Source organism: Lactuca serriola, chromosome 1 (genome assembly GCF_051521515.1).
Source record: "Lactuca serriola cultivar US96UC23 chromosome 1, Lser_US96UC23_V15, whole genome shotgun sequence".
Classification (NCBI taxonomy): domain Eukaryota; kingdom Viridiplantae; phylum Streptophyta; class Magnoliopsida; order Asterales; family Asteraceae; genus Lactuca; species Lactuca serriola.
In genome coordinates this window covers 253,561,032-253,579,091 of record NC_136408.1, presented here as the reverse complement: position 1 = coordinate 253,579,091, position 18,060 = coordinate 253,561,032, and the positions used below count along the sequence as shown (strand labels likewise).

Genomic DNA, 18,060 nt, shown 5'->3' with positions numbered 1-18,060 from the left:
ACCATTTAGACAATCTACACACCAATTTATGACAATCTTCATTCATATCTACTTCCAACATATGAACGATTGAGGACAATTTGAACAATTCGATTATTCTTAATAAACTCAATTATTCTGGAAGTCAAAGCATGCAAAATGAAACAATAGTTAAACAATTAACATAAGACAGTAACATTACTCATAAATAATACTCTTTTATTTAATCATCAAATATTAATTACATTTATCTATTACACGTTTCTACTATTATCTAATCTATACTAATATCATATTTCAACCCAATACTCCTAGCATGCTGTAAATGCTTAACCCTACTCAGTCCCTTCGTAAGCGGATCTGTTGGGTTATCTTCTGATGATATCCTCTTCACTACGAGTTGTCCTTCTTCTACATGATGTCTACTAAAGTGATATTTTCTGTCGATATGTCTAGATCCACCATAATCCCTCGGTTCATTGGTCAAGGCAACCGCTCCTTCATTACCACAGAAAGTCTCCATGGGCTCCTTTATGGCGGGTACAACTCCAAGATCACCGATGAAGTTCTTTAGCCATATTGCCTCCTTCGACGCTTCGCTCGCTGCAAAGTACTCTGATTCGCACGTTGAATACCCTACGGTTTCCTTCTTGGAACTTTTCCAAGTCACTGCTCCTCCATTCAGGGTAAAGACCCAGCCCGACTGCAAATGGTAGTTGTCCCTGTCGGTCTGAAAGCTGGCGTCACTATACCCTCGCACCTTCAAGTCAGCACTCCCTCCAAGGACTAAGAACCATTCCTTCGTCCTCCGAAGGTACTTAAGGATATTCTTAACTGCAATCCAATGAGCTCTGCCAGGGTTCCCTTGATATCTACTGACCATGCTCAAAGCGAAGGCTACATCAGGGCGAGTACAAGTCATAGCATACATGATTGAGCCAACTACGGAAGCGTATGGTACTCGACTCATTTCTGCTATTTCAACTTCGGTACTCGGACTTTGAGTCTTACTCAACTTGGCATTACTTTGTATCGGTAATTCTCCCTTATTCGAGTTTTCCATACTAAAACGTTTTAGTACCTTATCTAAGTAAGTGTTCTGACTAAGTCCTATTAGTCTCTTACTTCTTTCTCTCACTATCCTTATTCCCAAAATATAGCGAAGCACTTCCCGAGCCAGGACTTAACCTCCTGCAGAGTCGGGACGTCGTTTCCTATGAGCAATATGTCATCGACATATAGAACGAGGAAGCTTACTATACTCCCACTGGATTTGACATATACACACGATTCATCTTCGCTTCGTACAAATCCAAAGTCTTTGACTTTCTCATCGAAGTAGAGATTCCATCTGCGAGATGCTTGATTAAGTCAATAAATGGACTTCTCAAGCTTACACACTCTATTCGGATGCTTTGGATTCACAAACCCCTCTCGCTGAGCCATGTAAACATCCTCAGCCAACTTCCCGTTAAGGAAAGCGGTCTTGACATCCATTTGCCAAATCTCATAATCATGAAATGCTGTAATAGCTAGCATCACTCTAATAGACTTTATCTTCGCAATTGGTGAGAAGGTCTCATCATAGTCAACTCCGGGAGTTTGAGTAAATCCCTTCGCAACCAATCGTGCCTTATACGTGTGTACTTTTCCATCCACGTCGGTCCTCTTCTTGAAGATCCATTTGCACCCAACGGTCTTACGACCGGGCACATTATCAACCAAATTCCAAACATGTTTTTCATACATGGATTGGATCTCGCTATCCATTGCCTCTTTCCATTTCGCAGACTCCGGGCCTGCCATGGGTTCTTTATAGCTATTAGGTACATCAAGGTTTATTAGTGTACTATCACTAATATACGTGTCCCCTTCGGTAGTAATATGAAAACCATACAACTGGGGTTGAACTCTAACTCTTTCGGAACGTCTAAGAGGTAATGATACGTCAATCGGTATGAGTGCCAGTGGTAGAGGTTCCTTCATCTATCGACTCTTGAATCTCTTCAAGCTCGATTTGCCTCCCACTGTCTCCTTGGCCTATGAGTTCTCATTCTCGGAAAACTCCTCTCCTCGCAACAAAGACAACATTGTCCTTCGGTATATAGAAGAGATATCCAAAGGATTTCTGTGGGTAGCCGATGAAAATACATTGCTCACTACGAGGTTCGAGCTTGTCGTGAGTATCTCGTCTTACGAAAGCCTCGCAACCCCAAACCTTGATATGTGCTCACGAAGGAGCTTTCCCCGTCCACATCTCGTGAGGTGTTTTGGCAACCTTCTTAGTAGGGACTCGGTTAAGGATTTGGGCGGCAATATCTAAGGCATACCCCCAAAAGGAGATAGATAGTGAAGCACGACTCATCATAGAGCGAACCATGTCCAACAAGGTTCGATTACGCCTTTCTGCCACACCATTCAACTACGGTGTCCTAGGTGGCGTCAATTGTGAAACTATTCCACACTCCTTGAGATAATCGTGAAATTCAAGACTTAGGTACTCTCCTCCTCGATCGGATCGAAGCATCTTGATTTTCCTGCCCAATTGATTCTCCACTTTATTTTTGAACTTTTTGAACTTTTCAAAAGTTTCTGAATTTTGCTTGATTAAATAGATATACCCATATCTACTATAGTCATCAGTAAGAGTCACGTAGAATCGGTTTCCATCATTCGTGGTTGATCTAAACGGTCCACACACATCGGTATGTATGAGGTCCAATAGACCGTCACCCCTTTCGCATGTACCAGCGAAGGGTGACTTAGTCATCTTTCCAAGCAAACAAGACTCGCATGTGTCATCTTCCCTAAGGTCGAATGACTCCAACACTCCATCCTTTTGGAGTTGGGCTATGCGTTTCTTGTTGACATGTCCAAGACGGGAATGCCATAAGGATGCTTTATCTATACTATTGGAAGAATCCATGCATAAAACATCATTTCCTAAGTTATCAACAATCATAATAGTTTCATAAATTCCATTACACAGTATTGCTTCAAAATAAAAGACACCATTTAGATAAGCCAAAATAGAACCATTCTCATTATTAAAAGCAAATCTAAAACCTTGTCTAAACACACCATGAAATGAAATGATGTTTCTAGCCATTTCTGGCGAATAGCAACAATTGTTCAAGTATAAAGATAAACCATTCCTAAGCACTAAAGAATACACTCCAATCTTGGTCACAGGCGACGATCTTCTGTTCCCCAGGATTAGATTTATTCTTCCATGCTCCACATCCCTATTTCTTTTTAGTCCCTACAATTCAGAACAAATATGGTAACCACAACCGGTATCAAGGACCCAAGAAATAGCATGAGATGAATCGTTAGATTTAATTGTATATATACCTGCGAAAGATGGCTTGATCTTTCCTTCCCTTATGGCTTGCAGGTAGTCTGGGCAGCTTCTCTTCCAATGCCCTATTTTATGACGGTGATGGCACTCAGCCTCCTTAGGGTTAGGATAGGGTTTAACAAGATCAACTTTGGTTCCACTAGAAGAGGAACCATCTCGGGACTTTCCCTTGCGGTGGCTCTTAGAAGGAACCTTCCTCTTCTTGCCTCTTCCTTGCCCAATGGACAAAACAGGAGCAGTGGGTGGATTGGGAGTGGGTGCAACAGACTTGTCCTTTAGGTTGCTTTCAGCAACCCTAAGGAGACCTAAGAGCTTGCTTAGGGTGACCTCTTCCTTGTTCATGTGGTAGGTCATCCTAAATTGATTGTAACACGGAGACAAAGAGTGAAGCACCATGTCGATCACCAAGTCTTCCCCAAAGTCAACATTCAACTTGCGAAGACGATCGACATACCTTTGCATCTTTTGCAGGTGCACGGTAAAAGATTCTCCATGACCCATTTTAGCGGAAATCGTGTTAGTGAAAATCTCATAACGCTCTTGCCTCGCGTTCTGGTGGTATCTCTCCAATAAGTCTTGGTGCATTTCATACGGATACATGTCCTCATAGGATTTTTGGAATTCGGCATTCATGGTGACTATCATGATGTAATGTACCTTCGTTGCATCACGCTCGTGAGTTTCAAAAGCAATCATTTCAGCCGGAGTAGCGATTTCTCGGTTGATTTTATCGACCTTCTCATCTAGGACATACTCCTTGTCCTCATAGCGACCAATTGTGCGAATGTATCTTATCCATTCGCTAAAGTTCATCCCATCGAAAGTCAACTTTCGACAAAGGCTCATCAATGTGAATGAACTAGCACCAACGTTGTTTGCGTTCGACATCTACAAATAGAAAGGACAAAGATAGATTAGAATATGGATCCCTAATTATCACCCAATAAGAAAAATTAGGGCTAGGATCCAACAACAATATTTACACATTAGAAAAGGGATGTCGTAATCTAACATGCAAACAATTTGAAGGTAAGTGAATGACGATTCACTAATTCTCCATCATGAAAACATAACTTTAAGTTCTAAATGCATTGAGAATTCCTAGGTTTGGATGAGATTCATTGAAACTTTTCAATGGCATGTTTAAATCTCGATATCCCCTCTCGTTTGTGACTGGGATACCGAGGATCACAAAGTGGGTGTGAATTAGAATGTAAATTTACATGGTACCTTCATTGTAACGATCACCTATTCGATGTGCCGGTAAACCACACACGCTCCATCGAACTATGATAAACAATGAATCACCCTTTGCCACCTTTGCTTAGAACCAATTAGTGTGCCGGTAAACCACACACACTCCACTAACTTCTTAGCAAGGGTGCAAGGTGTAATTTCATGGGATTGCATCAATTCACTTTTCCTAAAGTAACTAAGATTGGGAAATTTTTGAAAAACATGTAGTTAGTTTGTATTTTATATTATACTTTTAATGAAGAGATGAGGTTGCCCTATCCTACCCGTTCGGCTAACGACCCTCCACCGATCAAGCAAGCAGTGGGTGTGAGTGTACACCCATTAAGTGTCATTTTATAGGCAGCAACCTTATACCCACCTTATAGACCGGCTTCGTGAATGAGGCCTACTAATGGTAAGACTAGCATTTTAATTATACATATATATATATATATATATATATATATATATATATATATATATATATATATATCGTGTAACATTATATTAGTATAGGGTTGGATTTTAAACTTGTAAAATTCTAGGGTTTGAAATTTAAATTATCTAAATTGAACTTTTAATCACAAAACATAAATTTCAAAACTTGAGGGCAAGTCTTAAACTTTTAAAAACATAGAGGATCAAATAACAAATAATCTTAATTAACAATTAATTCCATAATTATCCATATTTGATTTATTTAATGATTTCTTGCAAAACAATTTACCAATTTAATAATATAATTAATCAATTATCTCATAAGGAAACAAATATTTTATTAATTGATAAATATCTTCAATTAGGTAAAAAATATACTCATATATATCATAAAATCGGATTTATATTGATCTAATATGATTAAGGCAAGTATCTCAAAGATAAACAGCAAGGAATCCCGAAGTTTCCTTATTCTGACGCTCGAACTCGCTGAGTACCCAGATGGACTCACCGAGTTGAGCCTACTCGCCGAGTACCACCATGGGACTCGCCGAGTTCATCAGCCAGAGGACAAAAAAACGATTTTTTCAGCAACAAACAAGCAATCAAAGTATGAATTCAATAGAAACCAATCTAGGCTATGATACCACTGATGGGTTTTGGCCATATGAACATTCCTATGTGCACATGCAACCCTAATGCTTGGATCTAGGTTTCTCTAATTGAACATACATTGAATCCAAGACTCCTAATGGCTAATATATAATAACAATAATATGAAATCAGAGATTAGAAGTTTACCTTGAATCACTTGCTTGATCTTGTTGTCCTTGAGGCTTTAGAATTACAATTGTCACTCTTCTAATGGCTTTCAAACACCAACTAGCAAGGAGGATGATTTGAGAGAGAGAGGAAGGAAGAGAAATTCGGCCAGGGTTTCTTCTCTAAGCACATGTCTCGAAATCCCTTAGCCCTTGGGGTCTATTAATACTTGTAAGGCTCCTAGGTTATCACCCTAAACCCTAATTGGATAACTTAAGCCCTAAGCAATCAAAATCCTTTCCATGATAAGCCTTGGACGATTTTATGGCTATCCTTAGACCTAGAAATCTTCCACCCCTTATCCATAAAGGATATATAGCCCAAAGTGCAACTATCAAACAATTGACAGTTTATACCCCTTTATCTAATTAATCTCTTTAAGTCATCAAATTAATTCCTAATTAATTTATGACTTATATTAATCAAATAATAATATTATTATTCCTTATATTGTTCTTATAATACATTAATAATATTCCTTCTCTCATAATAAATCATCCTGTCAAGTTGCTATGGTGAAGGCAACCCAAAAGGACCATGCTCAACCGGGTCAAATACTTGCCTAATATAGTTGTAGCCTTAGACACTATTCCAACAAATACCACATATAAAAAATTCGCCACTCGAGGCTACACTCTGTAGGACCCTCCAGTCCATGTGTCTCAGCAGGACCCTCCAGTCTCGTAGCTTGTTGGACCCTCTGGTCTGGTCTAGCTCGTTGGATCCTCCGATCCAGTCTGATTGAGAACCCTCTGGCCTCATAGTTCGTTGGACCTTCTGTCCGGTCTAAGAAAAAAATAATATAGCATACAATACATATCATACAATCATGTATAACTCAAGAAAGCACATAAGACCCTCTGGTCACACTTAGTCACCACTCTAAGTAAAGTATAGTGAGAAGACTCACCTTGTAATATATCTAGTAAAAGTCTCATGCCCGGAATCCTCGGTCTAGCCTCCGCCTATCATAAGTTAATATTTCTAATTAATATTCTACTCTTATCTCTGAAAAGTGGGTAGAAGACCATTCTACCCCTCCCTGACCTCTTTTACTCATTTGACCAAACCCTAAAGTCAACAGAAGTCAACTCCAGTCAACGGTCCAACTTTGACCAGACTCGTCCAGTGCACTCTGGACACTCGTTGAGTCCAATCGATTCATGGCAACCCTAGCAAGCTCCAACTCGACGAGCTAACCCCTAACTCGATAGGTCATCATCTGACTCAGTTCATCTCGACAAAACCCTAGGCTACTAGCCAAGTCAGCGGCTCAACTTAGTGAGTCTATTCAGACTCTTTTCCATTCAGTTGATTTAGTGCAAGATACTTTCCCAAACATCAGATCTATGCACTCAAGGCTCATTAATCACGTAACGGTTCAACCTTTATGTACATGCATCACTCATCTATCTCTATTTGACACAATAGCCCTCATAATGGTGTCTTAGGTTCAATATTCTTATGTAACTGCATAAAGTTGGGTTCTTGGGGCTCTTTGGACCTCTCAAGGACTAGATATGATGTCTAAGCCTCAAACGGACTTCACATATTTCATAACTCAACTTAAAGAGGGTAAAGAAACCTTGACTTCAAGATATATACTAATCATATGAAAATAGGTATAGATTCATACCTTCAGCAGCAGCCTTGAATGAAATAGTGAAAGATCTGAGCCCCTCTAGACAACTAAGCTTGAACCCTCTCCTTCTTCGTTGCAAGAATGCACCAAAATGAAAAAATTAGCTCTTTCTCTCTCTCTCTCTCTCTCTCTCTCTCTCTCTCTCTTTCTTTAAGCTCTCTGGATCGATTAGGGTCTCTCAAGGCAAAGTGTGGCCGCAAATGGAGGCAATAAAAGCCTTTAAATAGGCCATAAAGCCGAGCAATTAGGGTTTTCCTCAGCAGCGCTGACTCGGCGAGTCAGATACCCGACTCGTCGAGTCCATTCATTAAACACGTCACCCAGTCGCGATCCCACTCGACAAGTTGAGGGACCAAATCGTCAAGTCCACCCAAAATCCTTAAAATAAATATTTAAAATAATATACCTGGAAAACCGGATGTTACATCTTGTACATTTGAAATTAGTAAGTTGTGATGTTTTGGATAAAACAAAGACCAACTAAGGCCAATTGTGTGAAGTGTTAGTCTTGATTAGAATCCGCACTAACTCTTGAATATCTGTTTCTCAAGGAATGGTTCTTGACAAGAGAGTCTTATATGTCAAAAGGCCATTGGGAGTCTTAAAGATCTTGACAAGTTTCAAGAACAAATCATGAATAAACCTATTGTTTATCCCTAACACACAACTTGAGGTTCGCAACTTATCGTGTTGACATATCCTTATTTATGTGCTCATTCCAGTTAAAAGTTGACTATGCATGTGAGTTCTACAAGTTGTCAGTTGTTTGCATAAGACAAATCATGTGGATCAATGAAAGTTTCATTGATTAGTATGGGTGAGCTACTTAACAACTAGGAAGACATGGTTGGCCCTTGTGCTGCTAGGTGGCAAGAAATTAAGATTGAATAAGTTCAGTCCATATGAGTTTGGATTTGTCACAAACCTTGTCTTAAGATTATGGTTTGACAAATTCACATGCATAGGAACACATACACCATAAAATCTAACTGTCATAAGGTTTCTCTCCAATTCATGAAAATGATTGTGAGGAAACACTTTCTCTAAGTAGATTTTAAGGAGATAGAAATTGTAATATTTGCATCTCAAATTCGGTTATGATTACGACATCCCTTTTCATAATTCGACTTGTGAGAAATGGAAAAAGGTCTAAACATTTGAGACTTGTTGTTATAAGTTCTAAAATTGTGTAGACACATATGTGATCTATCTAAGGAAAGGTGTATGACTTTGAGAAGCCCAGATAAAATCTTATCGAAGCATCTCATATCAGAAATCTGAACTTTCGTAATGAAAGTAAATAAGTATTGATTTCTAGAAGTCCAACTGATTTCAGGGTACATGTCAAAGCTTGTGGGACCATAATCATTACGCTAGTAAGATAATAATTATCATGCCAGTGGGAGCATAATCAATTATGGTAAATGTTGCAAGTTAGCAATGTTAATTATAGAAAACAAAAGTTTCAATTCGCAAGGTTGTAGAGTTTGAAAAGTTGCTTTTCTAAAATTAAGGGAGAAGAATTTATACTTCATTTAAATTCTAAAAGCTTAAATTGGAATTTAATCAAATTATATATATATATATATATATATATATATATATATATATATATATATATATATATATATATATATATATATATATATATATATGAATGTTATGTTGGAATGCTTCAACATAAGGAAATTCTGTATATGGAAATGTTAATTGCGTTCTCAAAATTTGATTATGATTACGACATCGCTCTTCATAATAAAAAATTATGAGAACATGGCAAATAGAAATATTATAGCAAAAGACAGATCAAGTATCATGTCTTTATGTTAGACATTATGAATCGTGTCCCATATGCTTCAGGTATAGGATCGATTTATATGCTATAATAATCTCGTGTTCTAATTTTCCAAATCCCTAGGGCATTGAGAGGGAAAAAGGAATAGAACCGGATATGACTAAAGTGATTAAACAACTATTAAGGACAATCTAAGGTTCACCAAGGATGGGTCGCTTAAGGAAAGTTGGAAGTATAGTAATGGACGGTCCATATTGACTTTATTATGAATAGACAGGAATCTATTAATAATGAGTTGTCGTATGGCAAATATGGAATGTTTCAATATTGGGGGTTGAAGAATAGATGAAAAAGTTAGAAACTTTTATGCAAGAAGAATGTTCAAAGGAATGTACTTTGAATTTTAGACTTCATTTCCATGGAATTGTCTTGTAACAATCTCCAAATGAATAGTTTGTAATATCGTTGGTCAAGTCTCTGTGACTTTTGGTACCTAGACATTACAAAAGAATCATTGCATGATAGTTTAAAATCTAACACTTTCTACAAATGACAAGAATTTGGAATTGTGAAATCAGCATCATTGAAATACTGTCAATTGATCTATTTCACAAAGTAAGGATCATAGACAAACATTGTGTGCATGCTTGGAGAATGGGACAACTACTGTCTTAATTCAAGTATTAAGTTGATTATTTGAAACATCGTACAATGAATAATGAGTAATCAATATTGCACTTAAAAGTTTTGGGCCATCTAGGATTAGTATTATTCTTGTGTTTCACTTGGCATGTTTTGTGTAACATGTTGTTTTGGATCATCTGAGAATTTGTGTAACATCTTGTTTCATATTATCCATGATTAAGGTTTGTGCGCCATGAGTTGGGGGCTAGGAGGTCTCGGGTTGAGGCAAGTTGCTAGGAATGTAGGGCATCTCATTACTTTCCTGTAGGTATGCGGATTTTTGGAATTCAAGTCATATCGAAGAAGCTATGGATGTTTGGAGAGTTGGCATGATAAGTCCCTAAAGGTAAGAATTTTGGCAGCGAAGTACGTTGGGCGTACGTATGCGTACGCTTAGTGTACATATGCCTGTTATCCTTAAGCAAGAGGCACCTAATATATTGGGCATATTAGGCATAGAAGGAAACCCTAATTAAGTGAGGTGTCTGTATATAAAGAAAGAGATGGTGTCCTTTATGTCCACCTTCCTCAGTTAATAAACCCTCTCAAACCCTAATATCCGTTCTTGAGCTTGTGTGGCCATGATGAGCTTATATGTGTTCTTGTGGGCTTTTGGGAGTTAAGAAGGAGCATGGAAAGGAGTGCAGTTGAAGACCAGGCAGTGGATCCGAGCTTTCTTGAGGCTAGAGCACCATTTGAAGGTATAAAGCTCCAAGCTTTCCCACTCTTTTTGTTTTGTGCATATTAGGGTCCATTTTGGGGTTTTTGGTCCCAAGCTTGAGGCTTTATGAGTTGATGCACTCCAGAGCTTAATAACCTGTCGTTTTAAGTGTTTCTGGTGGTGAAGAACCATAAAACTAAGGTCTTGATCATGTGAATTGATATGTGCATAATTAGCCATATGTTTACTATAGATTTTTATTCATTTTTAGCTAATTATGTGCATAATATGGACAAAAGGTACTTAATAAGGTCTAAATTGTAATTTCAGTCCAGAAGACATGCTTGGAAGCAAAAAGGAATAAGGAGACGCAATTAGAAGCTAAAGAATGAAGAAAAAGAAGAAAATCTGGAGCAACTCGGCGAGTCCACGTAGCTACTCGGTGAGTTCCCAAGAATATTCGCGAAGAAAAGTCAAGAGTTCCTGATTAACACAGATTTTTCACATCTACTCGGCGAGTTGGTCGACCCTGTTTTGTGATAAGTATAAATAGAGAACCTTATTATGAATTGGGGACATTTCTGGCTTTTTGGGAAGTACACCTGCGATTGAAGAACCCTTTAGAGACCTGAAGAACCCTAATCTCTGATCTTTTGAAGACTCAAGGCAAATTAGGTTATATTATCCACTTAATCTTAGGATTTAATCATGACTAACTTAGTTAAATTCGTTTTTGAGCTTGTTTCCATTGTAATCATGAGCTAAATTCGTGTTGTTTCTGTTTAGTAAAAACCAAGTTATTCATATGGTTTGATTATTACTTTTATTGATTGTTTTTGGGTGATTTTATTAAATTAAGTTTGTTAAAGAACCTTATGCATTAACCATAACTATTTTCTGTTAATTGGAAGATAATTAAGCTGCATGAACATCTCTTAATTGTTAACCTCATATGCTTTATATGAACGCTTCATCATATGCCTAGGACTAGTGAATATGAAACTAGGATTAATTAGAGAATGGGTAAATTAATGTGTGAGCTTGTTTGAGAAACCAACAAACAAGAGGTTACTTGAATCACCAATTTGATTAACCAATTACAAATCTTATTTAATCCAAATAATTGAATTAGGGGGTTAATTTATTTAAGCAATTGGCAATTTCTTGAATTGATTAATTTTCTAAGGGTTAGTAATAGTGAATATGAATCTAACCACTATAGTTGGTAACAAATAACAATTAATTTATCATTTTATTAAAAAAATAACCATAGGAGTGAATTGGTTGGACCTAAATAGAAACTCTTTATTAAATTTGGTGAATTTTTACTTGTTTTTAGTTGTTTAGTTAATCACTTTCTAGGTGGTGTGTTTAAGTTTCTAGTCTTGTAAAACTAGAGAAAAACTCTTTACTTTTATTACTTGTTTAGTTAAAATTAGTTATTAGTTTAATTTTCGTTCTCTTAGTTCGACACCCTACTTATCCTACTATACCACTAAAAGACAGGTTCACTGCCTTTGTGTGCTAAATTTATATTTTAAAAGTAGGAATAAAACCAGTGCATTTTACACACATCAAGTTTTTGGCGCCATTGCCGGGGAAGGGTTCAAAAATTAAATATAATCCTAAATTTATTGATCCTTTGTGTGAGTTTTTCTTGCACAAAGTTAATTTTTTTAGTAATTCAGTAAGTAGGTTAGGTTTTAGGGTTTATTAGTTTTTAGAAGTATTTATTTTGTTTTAATTATTTTCTTAGTTTAGACAGGCTACTCGCCGAGTGCACTCGACCCTACTCGGCGAGTAGGGTGCTGTTTGACAATTTAATTTTTATTTTCGTTCAGTTTCATTTTTTGTTCTTTTTACACATTTTTCTTATTTCATTGTAGGATTTTCATGACCAGAGGATCCAACACTCCACTGGTACCCTCTTTTGAAGACACAGAATCCGCATTGAGAAAGAACAAAGGCAAAGACGTTGAAAGCTCAAATACACCTACGAAGTTGCCTTTGTCTAGCTTGAAGACTGTTTTTGGGAAGAAGAAGGGCAGCAAATCAGGAGCATCCAACGCCTCTTTTGCAAGAGAAGACCCTATTAAAGAGGACACCGAGTACGAAACCGAAGAAGAAGAAGAACTTACATTCGGGCACGACTACGATTCCGGCGACGAATTAGCTATTACAATGGCTAAAATCGATGAAGTCCCCATGGGAGAATGGAAGAAGAGGATATGCGATGATACTGGCTCGGGACTTGTGCAACCCGTAAATCCCGCAACTGCTACTTTTGATCTTAAGGGTCACATCCTTGCTCTACGTAAAGAGATCCTCTTCAGCGGAAAAGACCACAAAGATGCTTACAAACACTTGGATGAAGTCAATGATGTAGCTGATTATTTCAATGTTCCAAACGTGCCTCGAGAAACTCAGCTACTTCGCATGCTTCCGGTTACATTGAAGGGTGCTGCAAAGGATTGGCTCAAGTCACTTCCCCCCCGGATCCATCACTACATGGGCCAAGATGAAAGAATAGTTCATTGATCAATTCTGCCCACCATCCAAGATATCTAAGTTCAAGAAAGCCATAGCCAACTATGAACAACAAGCTAGAGAGTCACTTTATGAAGCTTGGGAAAGGTACAAGATCTTACTAAGGAATTACCCACATCATGAACTTAATAGTCAACAAGAAGTCTCCATTTTTTATGATGGAGTAAATGTTACAACAAGGAAATTGCTTGACTCGAAAGGGCCACTCATGAAGAAAGCACCCCCGGTGATAAAGCAACTAATTAAAGAATTCTCTAAGCACTCTAGAGAATACCACAATCCAAGAAATGATATGACAAGGGGGTCCGCCTATGGAGCTTCAGAAGATTAGTCAGCGTGATGGCTATGTTGAAAACCATGGATAGGAGGATGCACAAAATGGCTCAAACGATACATGCTATTCGGGTGGGTTGTGAGAACTGCAATGGGCCTCATCTTAGTAGAGATTGTGACTTGGATGAGAATGGAAATAAGAAGGTGCAAGTGTGCTACTCAAGTGGTGACTGATATGATGAAGATCGGCGAAAACTAAAGAAAGAGTGGCTCCCTTATGATGAGTACAAGAAGGCTAAGGAGGAGAAGTATAAACAAAAAGGAAGAGGTTTTTACCAAAAGGAGGAACCGACACAAGAAAGAAAACCAAGTTTGGAGAAGATGCTTACCAAGTTTGTAGCTGCTTCAGAAAAGAGACATAATGATCATGATGCTGCAATCCAAGAAACAAGAACAATGTTTAGAAACCAACAAGCATCTATCAACAAAATTGAGACACGGCTAGGGCAACTTGCTCAGCAAATCAATCAAAGATCACCTAGAGAACTTCCGAGTAAAACCGAAAACAACCCACGACGCATGCACATAAATATCATGACAACAAGAAGTGGGAAGATAATTACTCCTCTGGCCCCTATTCAGACTGAAGAGCCCAAGGAGTTACAAAAGGAGGATGCAGAAAAACAAGGCCAAAATAAAAATCTGCATGATCCAGATTCTACTAGCCGAGTCCAAAAATTGAACTCGACGAGTCCATTGCCTAATCCGAAAAGTCAGATTCCTGAAAAGCCCTTTCAGCCTCCAATGCCATATCCAGCCTGAGCTAAGCAAGAAAAGAATGAAGAGGAATAACAGAAATTTCTAGACCATATAAAAGCTCTTCAAATCAACTTACCATTCATCGAAGCAGTTGCACAAATGCCAAAATATGCCAAATTCCTCAAGGAGCTTCTAACCAATAGAAGGAAGATGGAGGAAGTAAAAAAGGTAGTTCTTATTGAAAACTGCTCATCTGCCTTGTTAAGAAAACTACCAAAGAAGAAGGGTGACCCGGGAAGCTTGACTTTGCCATGCCAATTTGGTAACTTGGCCACCATTCATGCTTTAGCTGATTCGGGAGCAAGTGTGAACCTCATGTCTTATTCATTTTTCAAGAAATTGGATCTCCCGGAACCAAGGCCAATTCGAATGGCAATTCACTTAGCAAATAAAACAGTCACATTTCCAAGAGGAATATGTGAAGATTTATTGGTAATGGTGGACACGTTCGTGTTTCCTGCAGACTTTATAATTCTAGACATGGAAGCGGATCCTCAAGTCACGATCATCATTGGAAGACCTTTCCTTGACACGGAAAGTGCTATAGTTGACATGAGAGACTCGAAACTTACTCTACGGGTGGGGGATGATTCCGTCACTTTCGAGGTTGATTGAGCTATGAAGCATGCGAGGAATAGTGATGACACGACATTTTCAATTTACATGTTGGATGAATTGATGGAGGAATGGGATAATCAAGATCCAAACAATTCCACCATCATCTTTGATGAAGAACTTGATGCTGAAAAAGACCTACTGGAAATTGAGAGACTGCTGGAAGAAGCTGATTATGAGGAATTACTGAAGAAATTTGAGCAATCTACTCGCCGAGTAGACTCGGTCTACTCGCCGAGTCCAATTGAAGAAACCCAAGAAATGGTGAATTCTGCAGAGGACTCGACGAGTCCCTTACCTGTACTCGACGAGTACAACATGCAAAATGCAAAAACAGAGCTCAAAGCACTACCACATCACTTGGAGTATGCCTTCCTTGAAGATGGTCATCAAAAACTAGTTATAATAGCTTCTGAACTCTCCAAATCTGAAAAAAGAAGAATTAGTTCAAGTCTTGAAGAAGCGTAAGCGTGCCATTTCATGGAGCATTAGTGATATCAAGGGAATAAGCCCCTTTTATTGTTCTCACAAGATCAACTTGGAAAAAGGAGCAAAGCCAATTGTGCAACACCAAAGAAGATTGAACCCAAACATGCAAGAAGTGGTCAAGAAGGAAGTAGTCAAGCTCCTAGATGCAGGGATCATTTATTCTATTTCTGACAGTCTGTGGGTAAGTCCTGTCCAGGTGGTGCCCAAGAAAGGAGGGATGACAGTCATAACCAACGAAAAGAACGAGCTTATTCCGACCCAAACGGTAACCGGTTGGCGAGTATGCATCGACTATCGAAAGCTAAACGATGCCACTCGTAAATACCATTTTCCTTTACCTTTTATTGATCAAATGCTTGAAAGATTGTTGGGACATAGTTATTATTGTTTCTTAGACGGATTTTCGGGTTACTTCCAAATACCCATAGACCCAATAGACCAAGAAAAGACCACTTTTACTTGCCCAAGTGGAACTTTTTCCTATCGTCGCATGCCCTTTTGGGTTATGCAATGCACCTGCGACATTTCAAAGGTGCATGACGGCCATATTCCAAGACATGGCGAAAAAATTCATGGAAGTATTTATGGACGATTTTTCTGTTTTTGGATCTTCCTTCCATGATTGTCTCACTAACCTTGATTTAATGCTTGCAAGGTGTGAAAAAACCGACTTAGTCCTTAATTGAGAAAAATGTCACTTTATGGTTAAAGGGGGTATAGTTTTAGGCCACAAAGTTTCCAAATCGGGAATTGAGGTGGATCGGGAAAAAATAGATACAATTGCCAAATTACCTCCACCAACTAATGTGAAGGGCATTAGAAGTTTTCTAGGGCACGCGAGTTTTTACCGGTGTTTCATAAAAGATTTTTCTAAAATAGCTAGACCTCTAACACAACTAATTTTAAAAGATGCACCATTTAATTTTACTAAAGAGTGTTTAGAGGCTTTTGAATTTTTTAAAGAAAAATTAACTAATGCCCCGATCATTATTTCCCAGAATTGGAATTTACCATTTGAAATAATGTGTGATGCTAGTGACTTTGCATTAGGAGCTGTCCTTGGTCAAAGGGTTGATAAGCACTTTCGACCCATTTATTATGCAAGTAAGGCTTTGAATCCGGCCCAAGAAAATTACACCACCACCGAAAAAGAATTACTAGCTGTGGTGTATGCTTTTGACAAATTCCGCCCTTATCTAGTTTTATCTAAAACCACTGTTTTTACTGACCACTCTGCTATCAAGTATTTGTTTGCCAAGCAGGATGCCAAGCCAAGATTGATACGTTGGGTTCTACTTCTACAAGAATTTGACAATGAGATACGCGATAAGAAAAGAATTGAGAATGTAGCAGCCGACCATTTATTAAGGCTAGAAAACCCGCAATTGGAGGCATTGGTGGAAGGTAAACTTGGAGATGACTTTCTGGACGAGTACATTATGGTGACCACGGGAGAAGAGCCATGGTTTGCGGACATAGCTAATTACTTAGCTACCAAGTACATCCCAAAAGATCTTACCCGTCAACAGAAGAAGAAATTCTTTTTAGAAATAAAATACTACTTTTGGGATGAGCCATATCTTTTACGAAGTTGCGCAGATCGAATCATACGGAGATGTGTATTCGGAAATGAAAGTCGACAAATTTTGGAGCATTATCATAGCGGACCCACCGATGGACATCATGAAGCACACTACACCGCTAAGAAGATATTTGATATTGGGTTTCATTGGCCCATAATTTTTAAAGATGCTACCTAATATGTCAAAGAGTGTGATGCATGCCAAAGAGCGGGAAACATTTCATCCCGAAACGAAATGCCACAACATAGTATTCAAGTGTGCGAAGTATTTGATGTATGGGGGATCGATTTCATGGGACCATTTCCCATGTCAAAAGGCAAGAAATACATATTGGTGGCAGTTGATTATTTATCCAAGTGGGCGGAGGATCAAGCTTTACCAACTAATGATGCTCGGGTGGTGGTACGTTTTTTGAAGAAATTATTTTCGAGATTTGGAGTTCCTAAAGCCCTTATAAGTGATCGAGGCACTCACTTTGCCAATGATCAATTAGAAAAGGTGTTAAGGAAATATGGGGTAACCCATAAATTCTCTACATCTATTATCCACAAACTAGTGGGCAAACTAAAGTGACAAATAGAGCCTTAAAAAGAATTTTGGTGAGATCGTTGGGGAGCAATCGAAAGAAATGGTCAGATAAGTTAGATGATGCACTTTGGGCCTTCCGAACAGCTTTCAAAACACCTATTGGTACTACACCATATAGGCTAGTTTATGAAAAGCAATGTCATCTACTGGTGGAAATAGAGCATAAAGCTTTTTGGGCTTTAAAAATGTGCAACATTGATATAGCTGAGCTTCAAAAAAACCAGTTGATGCAAATGAATGCTCTTGAGGAACTTAGAAATGAGGCTTATACTAGCTCCTTGATTTATAAATAGAAAACCAAGAGTTGACATGACAAGAGGATCAAGGGTAATAAAGATTTTCATGAAGGCCAAAAAGTGTTGCTTTTTAATTCAAGGCTCAAACTTTTTCCGGGCAAACTCAAGTCAAGATGGGATGGTCCATTTCTAGTGAAGAAGGTGTTTTCACATGGAGCTATCAAGTTATTATCAAGAGATGGTACCCCATTCAAAGTTAATGGACATAGAGTGAAAAAAATACGAAGAAGGA

At 38.3% G+C, this 18,060-nt stretch overlaps 1 protein-coding gene and 1 non-coding gene across 2 annotated transcripts; one reads left to right on the top strand and one right to left on the bottom strand.

The window, feature by feature from the left end:
* Window positions 1-13,184: 13,184 nt before the first annotated feature.
* Window positions 13,185-13,291, bottom strand: LOC145080834 (small nucleolar RNA R71). The gene has a single exon (XR_013695416.1). It is a non-coding gene; the product is annotated as a small nucleolar RNA R71 (small nucleolar RNA).
* A 1,065-nt stretch (window positions 13,292-14,356) lies between these two features.
* On the top strand, window positions 14,357-14,872 carry LOC145067174 (uncharacterized). The gene has a single exon (XM_079014373.1). The coding sequence runs from the start codon at window positions 14,357-14,359 to the stop codon at window positions 14,870-14,872; it is 516 nt and encodes a 171-aa protein (XP_078870499.1).
* Window positions 14,873-18,060: the final 3,188 nt, after the last annotated feature.

Bases quoted from the DNA above. Each gene is read 5' to 3' on its own strand.
- LOC145067174 (XM_079014373.1), top strand. From the start codon at position 14,357: ATGCCAAAATATGCCAAATTCCTCAAGGAGCTTCTAACCAATAGAAGG.